At 47.5% G+C, this 17,719-nt stretch overlaps 2 protein-coding genes and 1 non-coding gene across 14 annotated transcripts in view; all 3 read left to right on the forward strand.

The window, feature by feature from the left end:
* Positions 1-14,950, forward strand: part of PSMD9 (proteasome 26S subunit, non-ATPase 9) — a 28,491-nt gene extending 13,541 nt beyond the window's left edge. The window contains exons 4-7 of one of the 4 annotated variants that reach the window (XR_010129440.1): positions 525-626; positions 8,469-8,533; positions 12,944-13,032; positions 13,372-13,732. Coding sequence is in view for 3 of the 4 variants with exons in the window: in XM_055358235.2 (XP_055214210.1) it covers positions 525-626; positions 8,469-8,533; positions 12,080-12,179 (267 nt within the window). In the remaining variant the exon portion in view is untranslated. Of the gene's footprint in view, positions 1-524; positions 627-8,468; positions 8,538-12,079; positions 12,181-12,943; positions 13,033-13,371 lie in introns of those variants that run through there. The other 3 variants (XM_055358235.2, XM_004054050.5, XM_055358237.2) reach the window with 3 other exon arrangements.
* LOC115930308 (U7 small nuclear RNA) lies at positions 5,637-5,697 on the forward strand. Its single transcript, XR_004066950.1, has one exon. It is a non-coding gene; the product is annotated as a U7 small nuclear RNA (small nuclear RNA).
* An 82-nt stretch (positions 14,951-15,032) lies between the features above and the next one.
* Positions 15,033-17,719, forward strand: part of CFAP251 (cilia and flagella associated protein 251) — an 83,730-nt gene continuing 81,043 nt past the window's right edge. For 4 of the 9 annotated variants that reach the window (XM_031000713.2, XM_019038785.3, XM_055358215.1 and 1 more), the window contains exon 1: positions 15,033-15,796. The gene's annotated coding sequence lies outside the window, so the exon portion shown is untranslated. The other 5 variants (XM_031000714.2, XM_055358214.1, XM_063694416.1 and 2 more) reach the window with 2 other exon arrangements.

Here is a 17,719-nt window from a genome sequence, read left to right on the forward strand (position 1 = left end):
AACAAATACTTGTTACAGGGGTGAATGAGTGGTGGTCTGTCTTCTTAGGACCTAGAACAAGAGCGTCACTCTAGTCTTGGGTGCGCCCTGTGCCTGTGGCTGCTTGTCTGGGGGCTTCTAGGTCAAATGTCTTGTCTAAATGTTGATCACTGAATAAAATGGGCCCAGCCTGGCTTGCCTTCTCTTACCCTTGAACCTGGGTTAGGACCGCAGAGAGCAGCATTTGGCCTTTCCCATGCTCCTCAAGGCCTTCACAGTGTCTGGTAACTGCCAGCTCTCAGACATTGGGCAAACCTGGTCATCTTTACTAGAGCTGCCCTCAAAGGAGCCCCAGGAGGAGGTGGCCCTGTTACCCACTGCCCCTTCCTGCATGAGGTGTCTACATCCCTGACCTCTTTGTTCTGAGCCTATCCTATAGAAAACAAACTCGTGACCTTGGCATTAAATTGGGTATTGAAGGTTAGAGACCACCAGGAGCACACTGAACCTCTAGCCTGATTTTCCATTTTTCCTTTCCTCTCCAGGGTCTGCAAGTGGATGATGAGATTGTGGAGTTCGGCTCTGTGAACACCCAGAACTTCCAGTCACTGCATAACATTGGCAGTGTGGTGCAGCACAGTGAGGGGGTGAGTGGGGCTACCTGGTTTCTCGGTCTGTTTGGGTTTTTCTAACAGTGTGCCATAGACTGGGTGGCTTACAAACAACAGAAGTTCATTTTTCACAGCTCTGGAGGCAGGGAAGTCCAAGATCAAGGCACCAGCCGATTTGGTGTCTGGGGAGGGCTTGCTTCCTAACTCCTAGGTGGTGCCTTCTTGCTGTGTCCTCACATGGCAGAAAGGGGAGGAACCCTGGGAGCTCTTGTATAAGGGCACTAATCCCAGTGGGGGCGCCACCCCTCATGACCTAATCACCTTGCAGAGGCCCCACCCCTAATACCATCACATTGGTGGTTAGGATTTCAACATATGAATTTCAGGGGGCCACAGACATTCAGGTCATAGCACTCGGCCTCTGGTCTATAGCCCTGGAGTTACTGGAAGTGTTGCTGAGGCCCTGGACTGCTGCCTTCATGGTGTTGCTCAGCACAGCCCCATTCAAGGACTTGGCACCTGCTATTCCTTCTGTTTAGAATGCTCTTCCTCTTCATCCTCCTTCTGTTTTACACTGGTGACATGCTCGCAGGGGGTCTTTCCTGGCTACCCTAACCCAAATTCCCCTCTCCTCTGCCCTGTCTCTGTTTTCATTTAACAAGGTTTCTTAGAGATCTTTTCTTTTCTTTTTTTTTTTTTTTAAGACAGCGTCATGCTGTGTCACCCAGGCTAGAGTGTGGTGGTGCTATCATAACTACCTCATGGCTAATTTTTTTATATTTTGTAGAGGCGGGGTCTTGCTATGTTGTCCAGGCTGGAATTTTTGTTGTTGTTTTGTAGCAAAGATCCACACTTTTCAGGAGTGATATTGTGGCAAAGCCCAGGAAGATTATTAACTAAAGTTTTTGGTTCCCAAATGAAGTTTCCAGTTAACCCAACAGTTGTGGATTTTTTGACTCCTGCTTAGCTGCATGGTTCATCTACTTGTAACCCATCAGTGCAGGCCAGGCCAGGTCAGGTCAGGAGATGGCTGGCAGTTGCCTACGCCCCTGCTAGTGGTCAGGCCATCGTTTCTGCACTGATACTGTCATCAAATCTGTAACTTGTATGGACGTTTAAAATGATGATTTTGTGAAATTTATCAGTTTTTTTGCTTACGGCTCTTGCATTTTGTGTCCATTTAAAGAAATTCTTTTTTTTTTTTTTAATTAAGAAATTCTTGGCTGGGCACGGTGGCTCACTCCTGTAATCCCAGCACTTTAGGAGGGCGAGGTGGGTGGATCACGAAGTCAGGAGTTGGAGACCATCCTGGCTAACACGGTGAAACCCCGTCTCTACTAAAAATACAAAAAATTAGCCGGGTGTGGTGGCACACACTTGTAGTCCCAGTTACTTGGGAGACTGAGGAAGGAGAATCGCTTGAACCCAGGAGGCAGAGCTTGCAGTGAGCCGAGATCGCGCCATTGCACTCCAGCCTAGGCGACAGAGCGAGACTCTGTCTCAAAAAAAGAAATTCTTTTAATTCTTTTATTGTTTTATTTCTGTTTTTCCTTTAGTCCATCTGAAATTTATTATTATTATTATTATTATTATTATTATTATTATTATTATTATTATTTGAGTTGGAGTCTCGCTCTGTCACCCAGGCTGGAGTGCAGTGGTGCGATCTTGGCTCACTGCAACCTCCACCTCCCAGGTTCAAGTGATTCTCCTGCCTTAGCCTCCTGAGTAGCTGGGATTACAGGTGCCCACCACCATGCCCGGCTAATTTTTGTATTTTTAGTAGAGACGGGGTTTTGCTATGTTGGCCAGGCTGGTCTCAAACTGGCCTCCCAAAGTGCTGGGACTACAGATGTGAGCCACTGCGCCTGGTCTATTTTTATTATTTTTACAACAGTTTTATTGAGATTTAATTGACATACTACACAGTTCACCCATTTAAAGTGGTTTTTAGTGTAGTCACAAAATTATGCAACCATCACAATTGTACGTTTTCATCACCTCTCCTCCTGAGGCAGCCACTTTCCAGCCACGTGTCCTTCAGAAAGACTGCTCATATACCAGCACACAGAGCTGCCAATTGATTTTATTTTATTAAGGTGTAATTTATCTGCAGCAGATCCACCTTTTTCAGTGTACAGTCCTGTGAGTTTTCTTCTTTTTCTTTTTTTTTTTTTTTTTTAGATGGAGTCCTGCTCTGTCGCCCAGGCTGGAGTGCAATGGCGCAATCGGCTTACTGCAAGCTCTGCCTCCCAGGTTCACGCCATTCTCCTGCCTCAGCCTCCTGAGTAGCTGGGACTACAGGCATGTGCCACCATGCCCAGCTAATTTTTTTGTATTTTTAGTAGAGATGGGGTTTCACTGTGTTAGCCAGGATGGTCTCGATCTCCTGACCTCGTGATCCACCTGCCTTGGCCTCCCAAAGTGCTGGGATTACAGGTGTGAGCCACAACACCCAGCTGAGTTTTCTTTTTTTTTCCTTTAAGATGGAGTTTTGCTCTTTTGCCCAGTCTGGAGTGCAGTGGCACGATCTCGGCTCACTGCAACCTCTGCCTCCCAGGTTCAAGCGATTCTCCAGCCTCAGTCTCCCAAGTAGCTGGGATTATAGGCGCCCACCACCACGCCCAGCTAATTTTTTTTTGTATTTTTAGTAGAGACAGGGTTTCAGCATGTTGGCCAGGCTGGTCTCAAACTCCTAACCTCAGGTGATCCACCCACCTCAGCCTCCCAAAGTTCTGGGATTACAGGAGTGAGCCACTGTGCCCTGCCATTCCCGTGAGTTTTCACAAATGTATGTAGTATGTCATTGCCACCACGATGAAGGTCAAGAGCATTCCAACACCCCATAAAATTGCCTCAGGCTTCTTTGTAGTTAATCCCTCACCGTCAACTTCCAGAATGTCATAGAGAGAAAAACCACGCAATATATTGCCTTTTGAGTCTGGTGTTCTTCACTCAGCCCAGTGGATTCTGAGACTTCTGTCTGTTGTGTGGATCTGTGAGAAGAGCTGCTGGTTTTTAATCTGTTTTATCCAGTTAAATGTATTCTCAGCTTCCGTGTAGGCTTATAAATCCTTCTTTATAAAAGTAGTTATTCAATTTTAAGCAAAATGAATCTTTTCTTCATGTGAAATTTCACGGGGAATTCCAAGATGTCACTGGATAAAAGCTGAGCTGTCTTGGTGGGCTGGAGGATGGAGAAGGTCGCGTGTTGTGAGTAGGGCCTTTCTGGCTTCAGCCTCATCCCCTCAGGGGACCTGAGCTCAGCTGGAGAATCAAGAATCCGGGTTTGGTTGTCTGTTTTGTGAGTCAAGAAAAAAACCCTCGCATAGCGCAGTGGCTCACACCTGTAATCCCAGCACTTTGGGAGGCTGAGGCGGGTGGATCACCTGAGGTCAGGAGTTCAAGACCAGCCTGGCCAACATGGTGAAACCCCATCTCTACTAAAAATAAGAAATTAGGCCTGGCACGGTGGCTCACACCTGTAATCCCAGCACTTTAAGAGGCCAAAGTGGGCAGATCACAAGGTCAAGAGATCGAGACCACCCTGCCCAACATGGTGAAACCCGGTCTCTACTAAAAATACAAAAAAAAAAAAATTATCTGGGTGTGGTGGTGTGTGCCTGTAGTCCCAGCTACTTGGGCTGCCGAGTCAGGAAAATCACTTGAACCTCGGAGGCGGAGGTTGCAGTGAACCAAGATCACGCCACTGCACTCCAGCCTGGGCTGCACAGCGAGACTCTCCCATCTCAAAAAAAAAAAAAAAATTAGGTGTGGTGGTACTCTCCAGCTACTTGGGAGGCCGAGGCAGAAGAATTGCTTGAACCCGGGAGGCAGAGGTTGCCATGAGCTTAGATCATGCCACTGCACCCTAGCCTGGGCGACAGAGTGAGGCTCTGTGTCAAAAAAAAAAAAAAAAAAAAACCTCACAGTGTTCTATTGTGAGACATTTAGATAGTTTGCAATTTTGTGGAGATTAACACTCTTGCAGATGGATTTCTATTTCTTTTTAAATTTTTTTTGAGACGAAATTTTTCTCTTGTTGCCTAGGCTGGAGTGCAATGGCATGATCTCAGCTCACTGCAACCTCCGCCTCCCAGATTCAAGCGATTCTCCTGCCTCAGCCTCCCAAGTAGCTGGGACTACAGGCACCCGCCACCACGCCCAGCTAATTTTTGTATTTTTAGTAGAGATGGGGTTTCACCATGTTGGCCAGGCTGGTCTTGAACTCCTGACCTCAGGTGATCTGCCCGCCTCGGCCTCCCAAAGTGCTGGGATTACAGGCGTGAGCTACCGCGCCCGGCCTTTCTTTGTTTTTTTTGTTTGTTTGTTTTTTATTTGAGATGGAGTCTTGCTCTGTCACCCAGGCTGGAGTGCAGTGGTGTTATCTCAGCTCACTGCAACCTCTGCCTCCCGGCACCCGGCCTTCCTTAGCGAACTTTCTACAGGTGGGATTTCTAGATCAAATGCATACATTTTCAAGGGGAAAAGATCTTTAAAAAATTGTAAGTGACTGCTGATGGATAATGGATTTCTTTTTGGGTGATGAAAATGATCCAGAATTAGATAGTGGTGGTTGTTTATACTAAATACATTGAATATACTGAACTCTGAATATACTAAAACTCACTTAATTGTATACTTTAAAATGGTGAATTTTATTGTATGCAAATTATGTCTCAATGATAAAAATAGGCTGGCTGCAGTGGCTCACGCCTGTGTTCCCAACACTTTGGGAGGCCAAGGCAGGAGGATCACTTGAGGCCAGGAGTTTGAGACCAGCCTGGGCAATATTGTGAGACTGTGTCTCTCCAAAATATTTTTTAAAAAATTGGCCAAGCATAGTGGCACGTGCCTGTAGCCCCAGCTGCTCTGGAGGCTGAGACAGGAGGATCACTTGACCCTAGGAGTTCAAAGGTGCAGTAAGCCAAGGTCACACCACTGCACTCCAGCCTAGATGACAGAGTGAAACCCTGTCTCAAATAAATAAAATACATATTTATCCTTAAAATCACATAGTGCAATTGTATTTACAAACAAAAGTCCTAGTGTTATAGCTCTAAGAATTTGTCTACCAGGTTTTCTGGTTGTGGCTGGAAACACCCCCTCCCCTCAAAACTAAATTTTTTTTTTTCTTTTTGAGGCAGAGTTGTCGCTCTCGTTGCCCAGGCTGGAGTGCAATGGCGCGATCTTGGCTCACTGCAACCTCCGCCTCCCGGGTTCAAGCAATTCTCCTGCCTCAGCCTCCCGAGTAGCTGGGATTACAGGCATGCACCACCAAGCCTGGCTAATTTTGTATTTTTAGTAGAGATGGAGTTTCTCCATGTTGGTCAGGCTGGTCTCTAACTCCTGACCTCAGGTGATCTGCCCGCTTCGGCCTCCCAAAGTGCTGGGATTATAGGCGTGAGCCACTGTGCCTGGCCCCAAAATAATTTTTTAAAAAGTCCTGTGTCTCTCCCTTCCTTAGTGCCTCTTCCGCTGCACATGCTGGGTCCTGGGCGAGGTACTGGGGCTGTAACGGGGAACAAAACAAACAGGGTCCTTGCCTTGGGAGCACTTTGGTGGGGGAGCCAGGCCTTAATCAAATAATCTTAGCTGTATAATGATACACACTGATAAGTGTTACGAAGGAAGAGTGTTAAGAAGCTCAGAGAGTAAATCATGGGGCCCTGATTTGGTTTGGGATTGAAGGAGTGTTCCTCAGGAAGTGACCTTCAGATGTGTATAGAAGTTTCTCTGGTCGAGGGGAAGCTGGCAGGGAGAAAAGCCTTCAAAGCAGGTTCATAGGCCCTGGGGTGGGAGGATCAGAGAACTCAAAGGAGGGTGGAGCCCAGAGCAGAATGGAGAGAAGGGGAGGAGGTGAGGCTAGGAGGTGTTAAGGTCAGGCCTGTGGTCCTTAGTAAAGATTGTGCTATTTTTTTCCTGAGGTGCAGAAGGGAGCCACTGCACAGTTCCAGATTGGGGTGTGACAGGGGTAAGAAGCCTTCTCTGGATGTTAGGTAGAGAACAGATTGGAGGGTGACAGAGCTGTAGCAGTCAGTCAAGAGAGGATGGTGGCTGTGACAAATGGGGTGGAGGAAGGGGCCAATCAAAGAGACATTTAGGGTGTAAAATCCATGGGCCTTAACCTGATGGAGTGTGTCAAGGAGGCCTCCAGGTTTCCAGCCTGCCCAGGGCTGTCATTTATAGAACTGGAAGCACACAAGTGTGTGCCTCACACAGTTTCCACATGTGGGTGCATGTGTCTACAGCCACTGCCTTTTTTTTTTTTAGGACAGGGTCTCTCGCTTTGCTGCCCAGGCTGGAGTGCAGTGGTGCAATCATAGCTCACTGCAGCCTCAAACTCCAGGGCTTGAGCAATCCTTCTGCCTTGGCCTCCCAGGTAGCTGGGACTACAGGTGTGCACCACCATACCCGGCTAATTTTTTTTTTTTTTCATTTTTTGTAGAGACAGGGTCTTGCTATATTGCCTAGGCCGGTCTAGAACTCCTGGGCTCAAGTGAGCCTCCAGCCTCAGCCCCTCAAAACATTCAGATTATTAAGCATGAGCCACCACGCCTGGCTGTGATTGCTTTTTGACAAAGATGACACAGAAAAGGCCTAATGTACATGTTACTCTGCATTTCCGCCCACTTCGAAGGGAATTCCGTGTCGGCACATTTGTATCCTCATTCCTTTGAATGATCCCACCATGTTCCATTGGTCGGCTCACCATCTTTTACTTAGCCAGCCTCCCATGTTCGACATTTAGGTTGTTTCCAGTGTTTGGCCATAACAAACAGTGGTGTAGCGAGTGTCCTTGCCTGTGGGAGAATTTCTGCCATGTTGCTAGATGTGTCATTACTGAGTTAAAGGCAGGGCACATTTACCCTTCATAGATATTGTCAAGGTGTCCTCCAAGAAGCTTGTGCCAGTGCACCTTCTCTCAAGTAGCACCTGTGAGTGCGTCCGTTTCTAGCTTTCCCAACTATGTTATAGTCTTTGGCAATAACATAGATATTCTTTGACAATCTGGTAGGAAATGACTTTTTTTTTTTTTTTTTGAGATGGAGTCTCGCTCTATAGCCAGGCTGGAGTGCAGCGGCATGATCTCAGCTCGCTGCAACCTCCGCCTCCCATGTTCAAGCGATTCTCCTGCCTCAGCCTCCCAAGTAGCCGGGACTACAGGTGCCTGCCACCATGCCCAGCTAATGTTTGTATTTTTAGTAGAGATGGGTTTTCACCATGTTGGCCAGGATGGTCTCTATCTCTTGACCTCATGATCTGCCTGCCTTGGCCTCCCAAGGTGCTGGGATTACAGGTGTGAGCTACCATGCCCGGCCTATGCTGTATTTTCTTAGATTTAGAGATTCCATTGATAGACCTGACATATTTTTTTTTGTGGTAAATATATATAATATAAAAATTACCATTTTAGGCCGGGCGCGGTGGCTCACGCCTGTAATCCCAGCACTTTGGGAGGCCAAGGTGGGCGGATCACCTGAGGTCAGGAGCTGGAGACCAGCCTGCCAGCGTGGTGAAACCCTATCTCTACTAAAAATACAAAATTAGCCCGGCGTCGTGGTGGGCGCCTGTAATCCCAGTTACTCTGGAGGCTGAGGCAGGAGAATTGCCTGAACCTGGGAGGCAGAGGTTGCAGTGAGCCGAGATCGCGCCACTGCACTCTGGCCTGGGTGACAAGAGTGAAACTTTGTCTCAAAAAAAAAAAAATTACCATTTTAACCATTAAAAAATCTACACTTTAGTGGTATTAAGTACATTCACATTGTTTTGCAAATATCACCCCTACCCATCTCCCATCTCCAAAACTTTTTCACCCTCCTAAACTGAAACCCAAATCTCCATTAAACACTAACTCTCCATTCCCACTTTCCGCAGGCCCTGGCACCCACCATCCTACTTTCTGTCTCTATGAAGTTGACTACTCCAGGGACCTCATCTAGGTGAAATCTTACATACTGTATAGTTTTTTTGTTTTGTTTTGTTTTGTTTTTGAGATGGTGTCTCGCTCTGTTGCCCAGGCTGGAGTGCAGTGGCGCAATCTCCACTCGCTGCACCCTCCGCCTCCCAGGTTTGAGCCATTCTTCTGTCTCAGCCTCCTGAGTAGCTGGGACTACAGGCGTATGCCACCAGGCATGGCTAATTTTTGTATTTTAACTTCAGTATATGAACTTTTTTTTTTTTTTTTGAGATGGAGTCTTGCTCTCACCCAGGCTGGAGTGCAGTGGCGCAATCTCAGCTCACTGCAACCTCCGCCTCCCAGGTTAGTGATTCTCCTGTCTTAGCCTCCGGAGTAGCTGGGATTACAGGCACCCACCACCACTCCCAGCTAATTTTTGTATTTTTAGTAGAGACTGGGTTTCACCATGTTGGCCAGGCTGGCCTCGAACTCCTGACCTCAAGTGATCCACCTGCCTTGGCCTCCCAAAGTGCTGGGATTGCAGGCGTGAACCACCACACCTGGCCTATGAACATTTTAAAATGTCAAAGATGACTTCCAGGTTTCTGGAATGAGCTTGCTTATTTATTTATTTATTTATTTATTTATTTATTTATTTATTTATTTATTTTGAGACAGGTTCTCTGTTGCCGAGGCTGGAGTGCAGTGGTGCGATCTTGGCTCACTGCAATCTGGACTTCCCAGGCTCAAGCAATCCTCCCACCTCAGCCTTGAGAGTAGCTGGGACTACAGGCATGTGCCACCATGCCCAGCTAATTTTTGCATTTTGTGGTTTTGCCGTGTTGCCGAGGCTGGTATTGAATTCCTGGGCTCAAGCGATCCCACCCGTCTTGGCCTCCCAAAGTGCTGCTATTATAGGCGTGAGCCACCGTGCCCGGCGCTTTGTTTAGGTTTTGGAGGCCCCTCCATTACTGTTTTCCACTGCCGTGCACCGTTTCACGTTCCCACCAGCGGTGCACAGGGCTCCATTTTCCCCGCTTCCTCGCCAGCACTTGTTTTCTGTTTCATAATCGGTGTGTCGTAGAATCTCATTGTGGTTTTGATTTTCATTTCTCTTATGATTAGTGACATGGAGCATCTTTTCCTGTGCTTTTTGATCATTTGTATATCTTCTTTGAAGAAATGTCTATTTAGGCTGGGCGCTGTGTCTCATGCCTGTAATCCCAGTGCTTTGGGAGGCTGAGGCGGGCGGATCACTCGAGCTCAGGAGTTTGAGACCAGCCTGGGGATCATGGTGAAACCCTGTCTCTGGAAAAAAATACAAAAATTAGCCAGGTGTGGAGGATTGTGCCTGTAGTCACAGCTACTCAGGAGGCTGAGGCAGGAGAATCGCGTGAGCCCGGGAGGCAGAGGTGGCAGTGAGCTAAGATTGCATCACTGCACTCCAGCCTGGGCAACAGGAGTGAAACCCTGTCTCAAAAAAAAAAGAAAAAAGAAAGAAAGGTCTATTCAAGTCCTTTCCTCATTTTCTTTTCTTTTCTTTTTTTTTTTTTTTTTTTGAGACGGAGTCTCACTCTGTCGCCCAGGCTGGAGTGCAGTGGCACAATCTCGGCTCACTGCAAACTCCGCCTCCTGGGTTGACGCCATTCTCCTGCCTCAGCCTCCTGAGTAGCTGGGACTACAGGCGTCCACCACCAAGCCTGGCTAATTTTGTGTGTGTTTGTATTTTTAGTAGAGATGGGGTTTCACTGTGTTAGCCACGATGGTGTCAATCTCCTGACTTTGTGATCTGCCCACCTCGGCCTTCCAAAGTGCTGGGATTACAGGTGTGAGCCACCGCACCTGGCCTTTTTTTTTGTATTTTTAGTAGAGATGGGGTTTCACCGTGTTAGCCAGGATGGTCTTGATCTCCTGACCTCATGATCCACCTGCCTTGGCCTCCCAAAGTGTTGGGATTACAGGCGTGAGCCACCACACCCAGCCCTTTGCTCATATTCTAATCAGATTTTTTTGTTGATGTTGAGGTATAGGAGTTCTTTATATGTTCTGGATGTTAAATCCTTATTAGATATATGATTTGCATGTATTTTCTTTTTTCTTTTTTTTAAGACAGAATCTCACTCTGTCACCCAGGCTGGAGTGCAGTGGCACATTCATGGCTCACTGCAGCCTTGAGCTTCTGGGCTCAAGTGATCCTCCGACCTCAGCCTCCCAAGTAGCTTGGACTACAGATGTGCGTCATCAAGCCTGGCTAATTAAAAAAAATATATGTTTTTTATAAAGACGAGATCTCTCTCTGTTGCCGTGCTGGTCTTGAACTTTTGAGCTGAGGCAGTCCTCCTGCCTGGGCCTCTGAATGTGTTGGGATTACAGGCATGAGCCACCGTACCCAGCATGTATGTATTTTCTCCTATCATGTGGGTTGCCTTTTCACTCTGTTAATAGTGTCATTTGATACATAGACGTTTTAGATTTTGATGGCATCTTGTTTTATTTATTTATTTTTATTTTTTTGAGACAGGGTCTCACTCTGTCGCCCAGGCTGGAGTGCAGTGGTGCAGTCACAGCTCACTGCAGCCTTGACCTCCCTTGAGCAATCCTCCTGCCTCAGCCTCCCGAGTAGCTGGGACTATAGGTGCACACCACCATGCCTCGCTGATTTTTATACTTTTTGTAGAGTCAGGGTTTCACCATGCCCAGCCTGGTCTTCAACTCCTGGGCTCAAGTGATCTTCCTGCCTCCCAAAGTGCTGGGATTACTGGCGTGAGCCACCGTGCCTGGATATCGTATTTTAATTTGTAATTTTTTTGGTATGTTCTCCCCCTGCTTTAATTTTAATTTTTTAAATTAAAGTACTATATACAGGCTGGGTGTGGTGGCTCATGCCTGTAATCCCAGCACTTTGGGAGGCTGAGGTGGGTGGATCACCTGAGATCAGGAGTTCAAGACCAGCCTGGCCAACATGGCGAAACCCCATCTCTATTAAAAATACAAAAATTATCCGGGTATGGTGGCACGTGCCTGTAATCCCAGTTGCTCAGGAGGCTGAGGCAGGAGAATTGCTTGAACCGGGGAGGCGGAGGTTGCAGTGAGCCGAGATTGTGCCACTGTACTCCAGCCTGTGCTACAGAGAACCCGTCTCAAAAAAAAGAAAGTAATACATAACATGCCGGGTGTGGTGGCACATGCCCAAAATCCCAGCACTTTGGGATGCTGAGGTGGGCAGATCACTTGAGCCCAGGAGTTTGAGACCAGGCTGGACAGTATGGTGAAACCCTGTCTCTACTAAATATACAAAAACATTAGCTGAGCATGGTGCTGCATGCCTGTAGTCCCAGCTACTCAGGAGGCTGAGGCACGAGAATTGCTTGAACCTGGGAGGCTGAGGTTGCAGTGAGCTGAGATTGCGCCACTACACTCCAGCCTGGGCAACAGAGCAAGACTCTGTCTCAGAAAAATAAAGCAATACATACGCATGGTTAAAAAATTAATGATATGGAAATATATAAAAGTAAACATCTTCTTTTTCCAAAGGACTAGTCCTCTCTGGAAGTAACCACTCTTAACAAGTTTTTCCATGTTCTTCCAGAAAACTTCGCACACTAGAGCAACACAGGTGTCCTTTTAGAAAATATTATCGGCCGGGCGCGGTGGCTCACACCTGTAATCCCAGCACTTTGGGAGGCTGAGGTGGGTGGATCACCTGAGATCAGGAGTTCTGAGACCAGCCTGGCCAACATGGCGAAACCCTGTCTCTACTAAAAATACTAAAATTAGGCGGGTGTGGTGGCGGGCACCTGTAGTCCCAGCTACTCGGGAGGCTGGGGCATGAGAATTGCTAGACCCTGGGAAGCAGAGGTTGCAGTGAGCCAAGATTGTGCCACTGCACTCCAGCCTGGGTGACAGAGTGAGACTGTGTCTCAAAAAAAAAAAAAAAGAAAGAAAATATTATCAAATAGGTTCATACTTTGGTGGGGTTTTGGTTTGTTTTGACTAAAACCCTTCATTCTCTGTACTGTATTTGAACAATACCTATTGATGGACATTTCTGGTGGTTTCAGTTTTTGAATTTCTACACAGTCCTGGAATGAACACTTCATTTGTATGTCTCGCTAATTTTTATACTTTTTGTAGAGTGCTGGGATTACAGGCATTTGTATGTCTTGTAATTTGTATGTCATCTTGCAATTGTGTACTGTGTACCTTGGATGTACCTTTTAAAGATCGTTGGTGGTGGGACACGTGTTTTTTGAGGAAGATGGTACTGAGGTCAGCACCCTGGCTGCCCTGAGAGTGCAGTGCCACGTTCCCCACCCTCTCGCCAACCACAGGATTATGCTGCAAATGTAAATCTTTACCAATTTGATAGGCAAAAAATGGGATCTCAGCATTTTAGCCTGCATCTCTGAGTACTAATAAGGCTGAACACGAAACGAGCTTATTTTCTTTTCAGAAGCCCCTGAATGTGACAGTGATCCGCAGGGGGGAAAAACACCAGCTTAGACTTGTTCCAACACGCTGGGCAGGAAAAGGACTGCTGGGGTAAAGTATCTGTTTCTGTTCATTCTCACTGGGGCATCATTTGAGTGTTTGTTAAACATGAACCTGGAGGGGAAGGCTGGGGAGACATTGGGGAATAATGGGAATCCCCAGTTTGCATGGAAACTGCAGATAAATCCTCGTGGTAGGAACGAGACTACAGCTCTAGAAGCAGAGGGAGCCCCAGAGTCTCTCCTGGGAGTCTCTCCAGTTCATTCATGCACTAGGCATTTGCTTTAAAAGAATGAAAGAACATTGGTGAAAAGGTCAGAAGGGCTCAGCCTCTGACCTTCCTGAAGGGAGCCTCCAAACTTACGCTATTCCTTTTCTTCTTTCTTCCAGCTGCAACATTATTCCTCTGCAAAGATGATTGTCCCTGGGGAACAGTAACAGGAAAGCATCTTCCCTTGCCCTGGACTTGGGTCTAGGGATTTCCAACTTGTCTTCTCTCCCTGAAGCATAAGGATCTGGAAGAGGCTTGTAACCTGAACTTCTGTGTGGTGGCAGTACTGTGGCCCACCAGTGTAATCTCCCTGGATTAAGGCATTCTTAAAAACTTATGCTTGGCCTCTTTCACAAATTAGGCCACGGCCCTAAATAGGAATTCCCTGGATTGTGGGCAAGTGGGCGGAAGTTATTCTGACAGGTACTGGTGTGATTATTATTATTATTTTTAATAAAGAGTTTTACAATGCTGATGTGACCCTGTTGTCACCCCAGCTGAATTTCTTATGACCCTCCCAAACCAAAGCTCAGATGGGGTCAGAAGAGCTTCATGGAAAGTTGGGCAAAACAGGCTAGCAATTGCGAAGTCAGGCTTTGACCAACATATTTCTTTGCACTGAGGCCTTGCTGCTGTGGATACGGAAATTGTTAAGTACTGTGCTTCCTCAGCAGCTGGGCTGTCAGGGCCATAGTAGCTCCCTTTCGAGAACAGGGAAAGCCTGGAGGCTTCCCAGGTGGCCCAGTGTGGTGTCGTGTCAGCTTCCTCTTTAGGAACCCACCAGAGGGCAGCAAGCTCCTTTCACTTCGGTAGTAAGAACCCCTCCGTTTTTGTGTGTTTTTGTTTTTGTTTTCTGGAGACAAGGTCTTGCTTTGTCACCCAGGCTGGAGTGCAGTGTCGTGATCAAGGTTCACTGAAGCCTTGACCCTGTGGGCACTGCCTCAGCCGCCCAAATATCTGGGACCACAGGCGTGCACCACCATGCATAGCTAATTTATTTTTTGTAGAGACAGGGTCTCCCTGTGTTGACCAGGTTGGTCTCGAACTCCTGGGCTCAAGCAGTCCTCCTGCCTTGGCCTCCTAAAGTGCTGGGATCACAGGCGTGAGCCACTGCGCCCAGCCCACTGCTAGTTTGACTTTTTATAATTGAACCTCCTGACTATGCCCTGAGATCAGCGCTATTTTGTAAACCGCTGAGGTATGGATAGGAACGAGTAGATCAGACCTCTTGAAAATGCTTATTCTTCCTCCCTTTTATTTTTTGTCTCTTTTAAGATGGTAAAATGGTTCTCAGGGATTCCTGCCAATGCTTTGAATTATTTTTTCCTCTCCATGATATCAGTGTTCATTTCCCCAGTTCTTGCACACCGCTTTCTGTTTTGGCAGTTCTGCCAGGCAAGCCCTGTGTTCCTTGGGACTGGTTTTGCTGTGGTTGGATACAGATACCAGCTTGCCTTGATGGGATTGGTATTGCTGTGTGCTTCCAGCCACAGGTTCTCACACTCAATTCCAAAGCCCTCCAATTGGGCGAATTCCCTCAAACTCTATTTGACCTGACAGCCATACATATTCCCCTCTGGTAGCCACAGACATGCTGTGTTTACCAATGTTTGCTGTTTAAATTGCATGTTCTAATTCCACGTATTTTCCAGTCTCTTTATAAAGTCTCAGACTATAATAAACACAGCTTGCCCAGTTTATCCTTTCTTTTTTATTTTAAGATGTATGCATATTAATCAATTTACCATCACTGGGGCGTGGCAGTATGGGCGGGGAGAATTATTCACATTCTCCTAAAATGACAGCAGCAGAGAGCCTTCTGCCTCAGTGGCTCTGGCTGGTTTCCTGCAGGGCTCCCAGTGGAAACCAGTGTGGCCACCTGTTGCCGTCTTCCATGAGATGTTAGTGGAGAGCCACTTTGACGTGGAATGATCCTAATAGATATAGCCAGACCGGTTTTGCGGAAACGCTTTGTGCTGAGAACCGCAAGCTGGTGCACCCTGTGTCATATCTGCCCCCAGCCAGCTGGAATTGTCTGCAACACGCGGTGCCCGGTGAGGAGGCAGGCAGGACGGTTGTGTGCTGCATCCATGAGACCTGGAAATTCAGTTTGCTTTTGGAAAAGAGCATTGTATCCGAGTTCATACTTCTCCACCCCATCTTGCCAAGGTTGCGGAAAGTAAAAATTGGCAGTATTGGCCGCTGCAGCTTCTTAGGGGACGGGACCATGTGAAAAGGTGGGGATCGTGCGAGCGGAGGAAGGACAGAAAAGCGAGGAAAGTCTATGCCGCCAGCGACCGGCAGGGGGCACGTCGGGCACGCTCGTCACCGCTTCCTGGCACGTGACCACCGCCCTGCCCTGTCGCTTTAGGGCCTGTCGCTTCCGGCGGTGGCGGTTGCCATGGGGATGGAGCTTGGGTGGCAACCAGAACTAGGGAGCTGGTGGAGAAGGTGGCGGCCGCTGGAAGGAGGCCCGGGAGGTGGCTGAGGGGTCCAGGCGGCGGGACGACTCTGGCCTTTTGAAGACCGGGGTGGGTGCTCTCTGTAAGTCCGGGGCGGAGGCCACGCGGCTCTGGCGAGGGGGCCCCCGACCTGGCGGGTTCTGGCGCCCCTTGGGGGGCGCTCACCCGACCTGGCCCCTGTGGGGCCTGGGGCGGCCCCAGGGAGACCTGAGTTGGAGGCAGAGGCCGCACCTGGGCTTTAATCCCCTCGCAGAGCCACGCACCTGGCACCTCTGCCCCAAACCCCTGCGGCTCGAACCCGGCTGTCCAGACGGCGCCGGCGAAGTTGGGCTCAGTCAAAAGAGGCTCGGTGGTGAGAGCCCTAGACTTGATTCAGAGCAGTGATTTTTCAGCTGGAGAAACTAAGTGCCAGAGAGATCTCGTTCTTACTAGCGGTGTCATCTTGAATAAGTCACTTCACCTCTCAGAGCCTCAAACTCATTTATCCATTCATTATTTATTTTATTATTATTATTATTATTATTATTATTATTATTATTATTATTATTTACCAGAGATGAATTTGAGGAGCTGATACATTTAGTGCTGAGAAAGAAATTAAGAAATAGAAATACCTTTTCTACTCTGTACTCTCTGGGACTTTATTTTCAAAGTGTTGAGTTCTTTTATTCTAATGTCACCGAAAATGTGGGGATTTTTTTTGTTCGGGGTCCAACTCTTTAGGGATAAAGTATCCATCCTTACTGTTTTCCTAGTTCAAACTCTTGTTTGTTGTAAGGAATAAATGGAGAATATGCCAGAAGGCTTTCAAACTGTTCATTTCTTTGCACATTAGGGTTGCTTTTCTCTCAAATAATAACAACTGCTACCATTTTTTCAAGCTGTATGTGCCAGAATTGTGTTGAGCATTTTATATATGTTATCACTTCTCTACAACAACCCTAGAATTTAGGATTATTCTTTTCATTTTGCCCATGAGAAAATGCAGACTCTGAGGGGTAAAGTGACTTGCCCAAGGTCACAGAGCAAGTACATGGTGGAAATGGGATTCAATGCTAGGACAAGCTGACAGCAAGGCCCTTGCTTTTAACCACTAGGCTACCCTGCTTCTTCTCGTATTCCTGTTTCTAGAATTGTTGCTAATATGTGGGTTATGCATTTTGCTGCCTGTGGGAATATAAATATATTTTAAATGAGTAAAAAGGCTACAAGGTGTTTATTCCTAGAAAGTTGACAGGCCCTGGATCAGTATTTTTAAGATCTGGGCCACAAATACATATACTTTAAGATTTCCCAGCTGCGCGTGATGGCTCACGCCTGTAATCCCAGCACTTTGGGAAGCCAAGGCGGGCGGATCACTTGAGGTCAGGAGTTTAAGACCAGACTGGCCAAAATGGTGAAACCCTGCCTCCACTGAAAAAATACAAAAATTAGCTGGGTGTGGTGGCAGACGCCTGTAATCCCAGCTGCTCGGGAGGCTGAGGCAGGAGAATTGCTTGAACCCTGGAGGCGGTAATTGCAGTGAGCCAAGATCGTGCCACTGCACTCCAGCCTGGGCAACAAGAACAAAACTCTGTCTGAAGAAAAAAAAAAAAAAGGTTTCCCACAAATGTGACTTTTTTTTTTTTTTTTTTTTTGAGAGAGGGTCTAGCTCTGTTGCCCAGGCTGGACTGCAGTGGCATGATCTTGGCTCACTGCAACCTCCGCCTCCCGGATTCAAGCGATTCTCCTGCCTCAGCCTTCTGAGTAGCTCAGATTACAGGCACCACCACCACACCCGGCTAACTTTTTGTATTTTTTTTTTTTTTTGAGGCGGAGTCTTGCTCTGTTGCCCAGGCTGGAGTGCAGTGGCACGATCTCAGCTCACTGCAAGCTCCGCCTCCCGGGTTCATACCATTCTCCTGCCTCAGCCTTCCGAGTAGCTGGGACTACAGGCGCCCGCCGCCACGCCCGGCTAATTTTTTGTATTTTTAGTAGAGATGGGGTTTCACCGTGTTAGCCAGGA

Source organism: Gorilla gorilla, chromosome 10, assembly GCF_029281585.2.
Source record: "Gorilla gorilla gorilla isolate KB3781 chromosome 10, NHGRI_mGorGor1-v2.1_pri, whole genome shotgun sequence".
Lineage (NCBI taxonomy): Eukaryota > Metazoa > Chordata > Mammalia > Primates > Hominidae > Gorilla > Gorilla gorilla.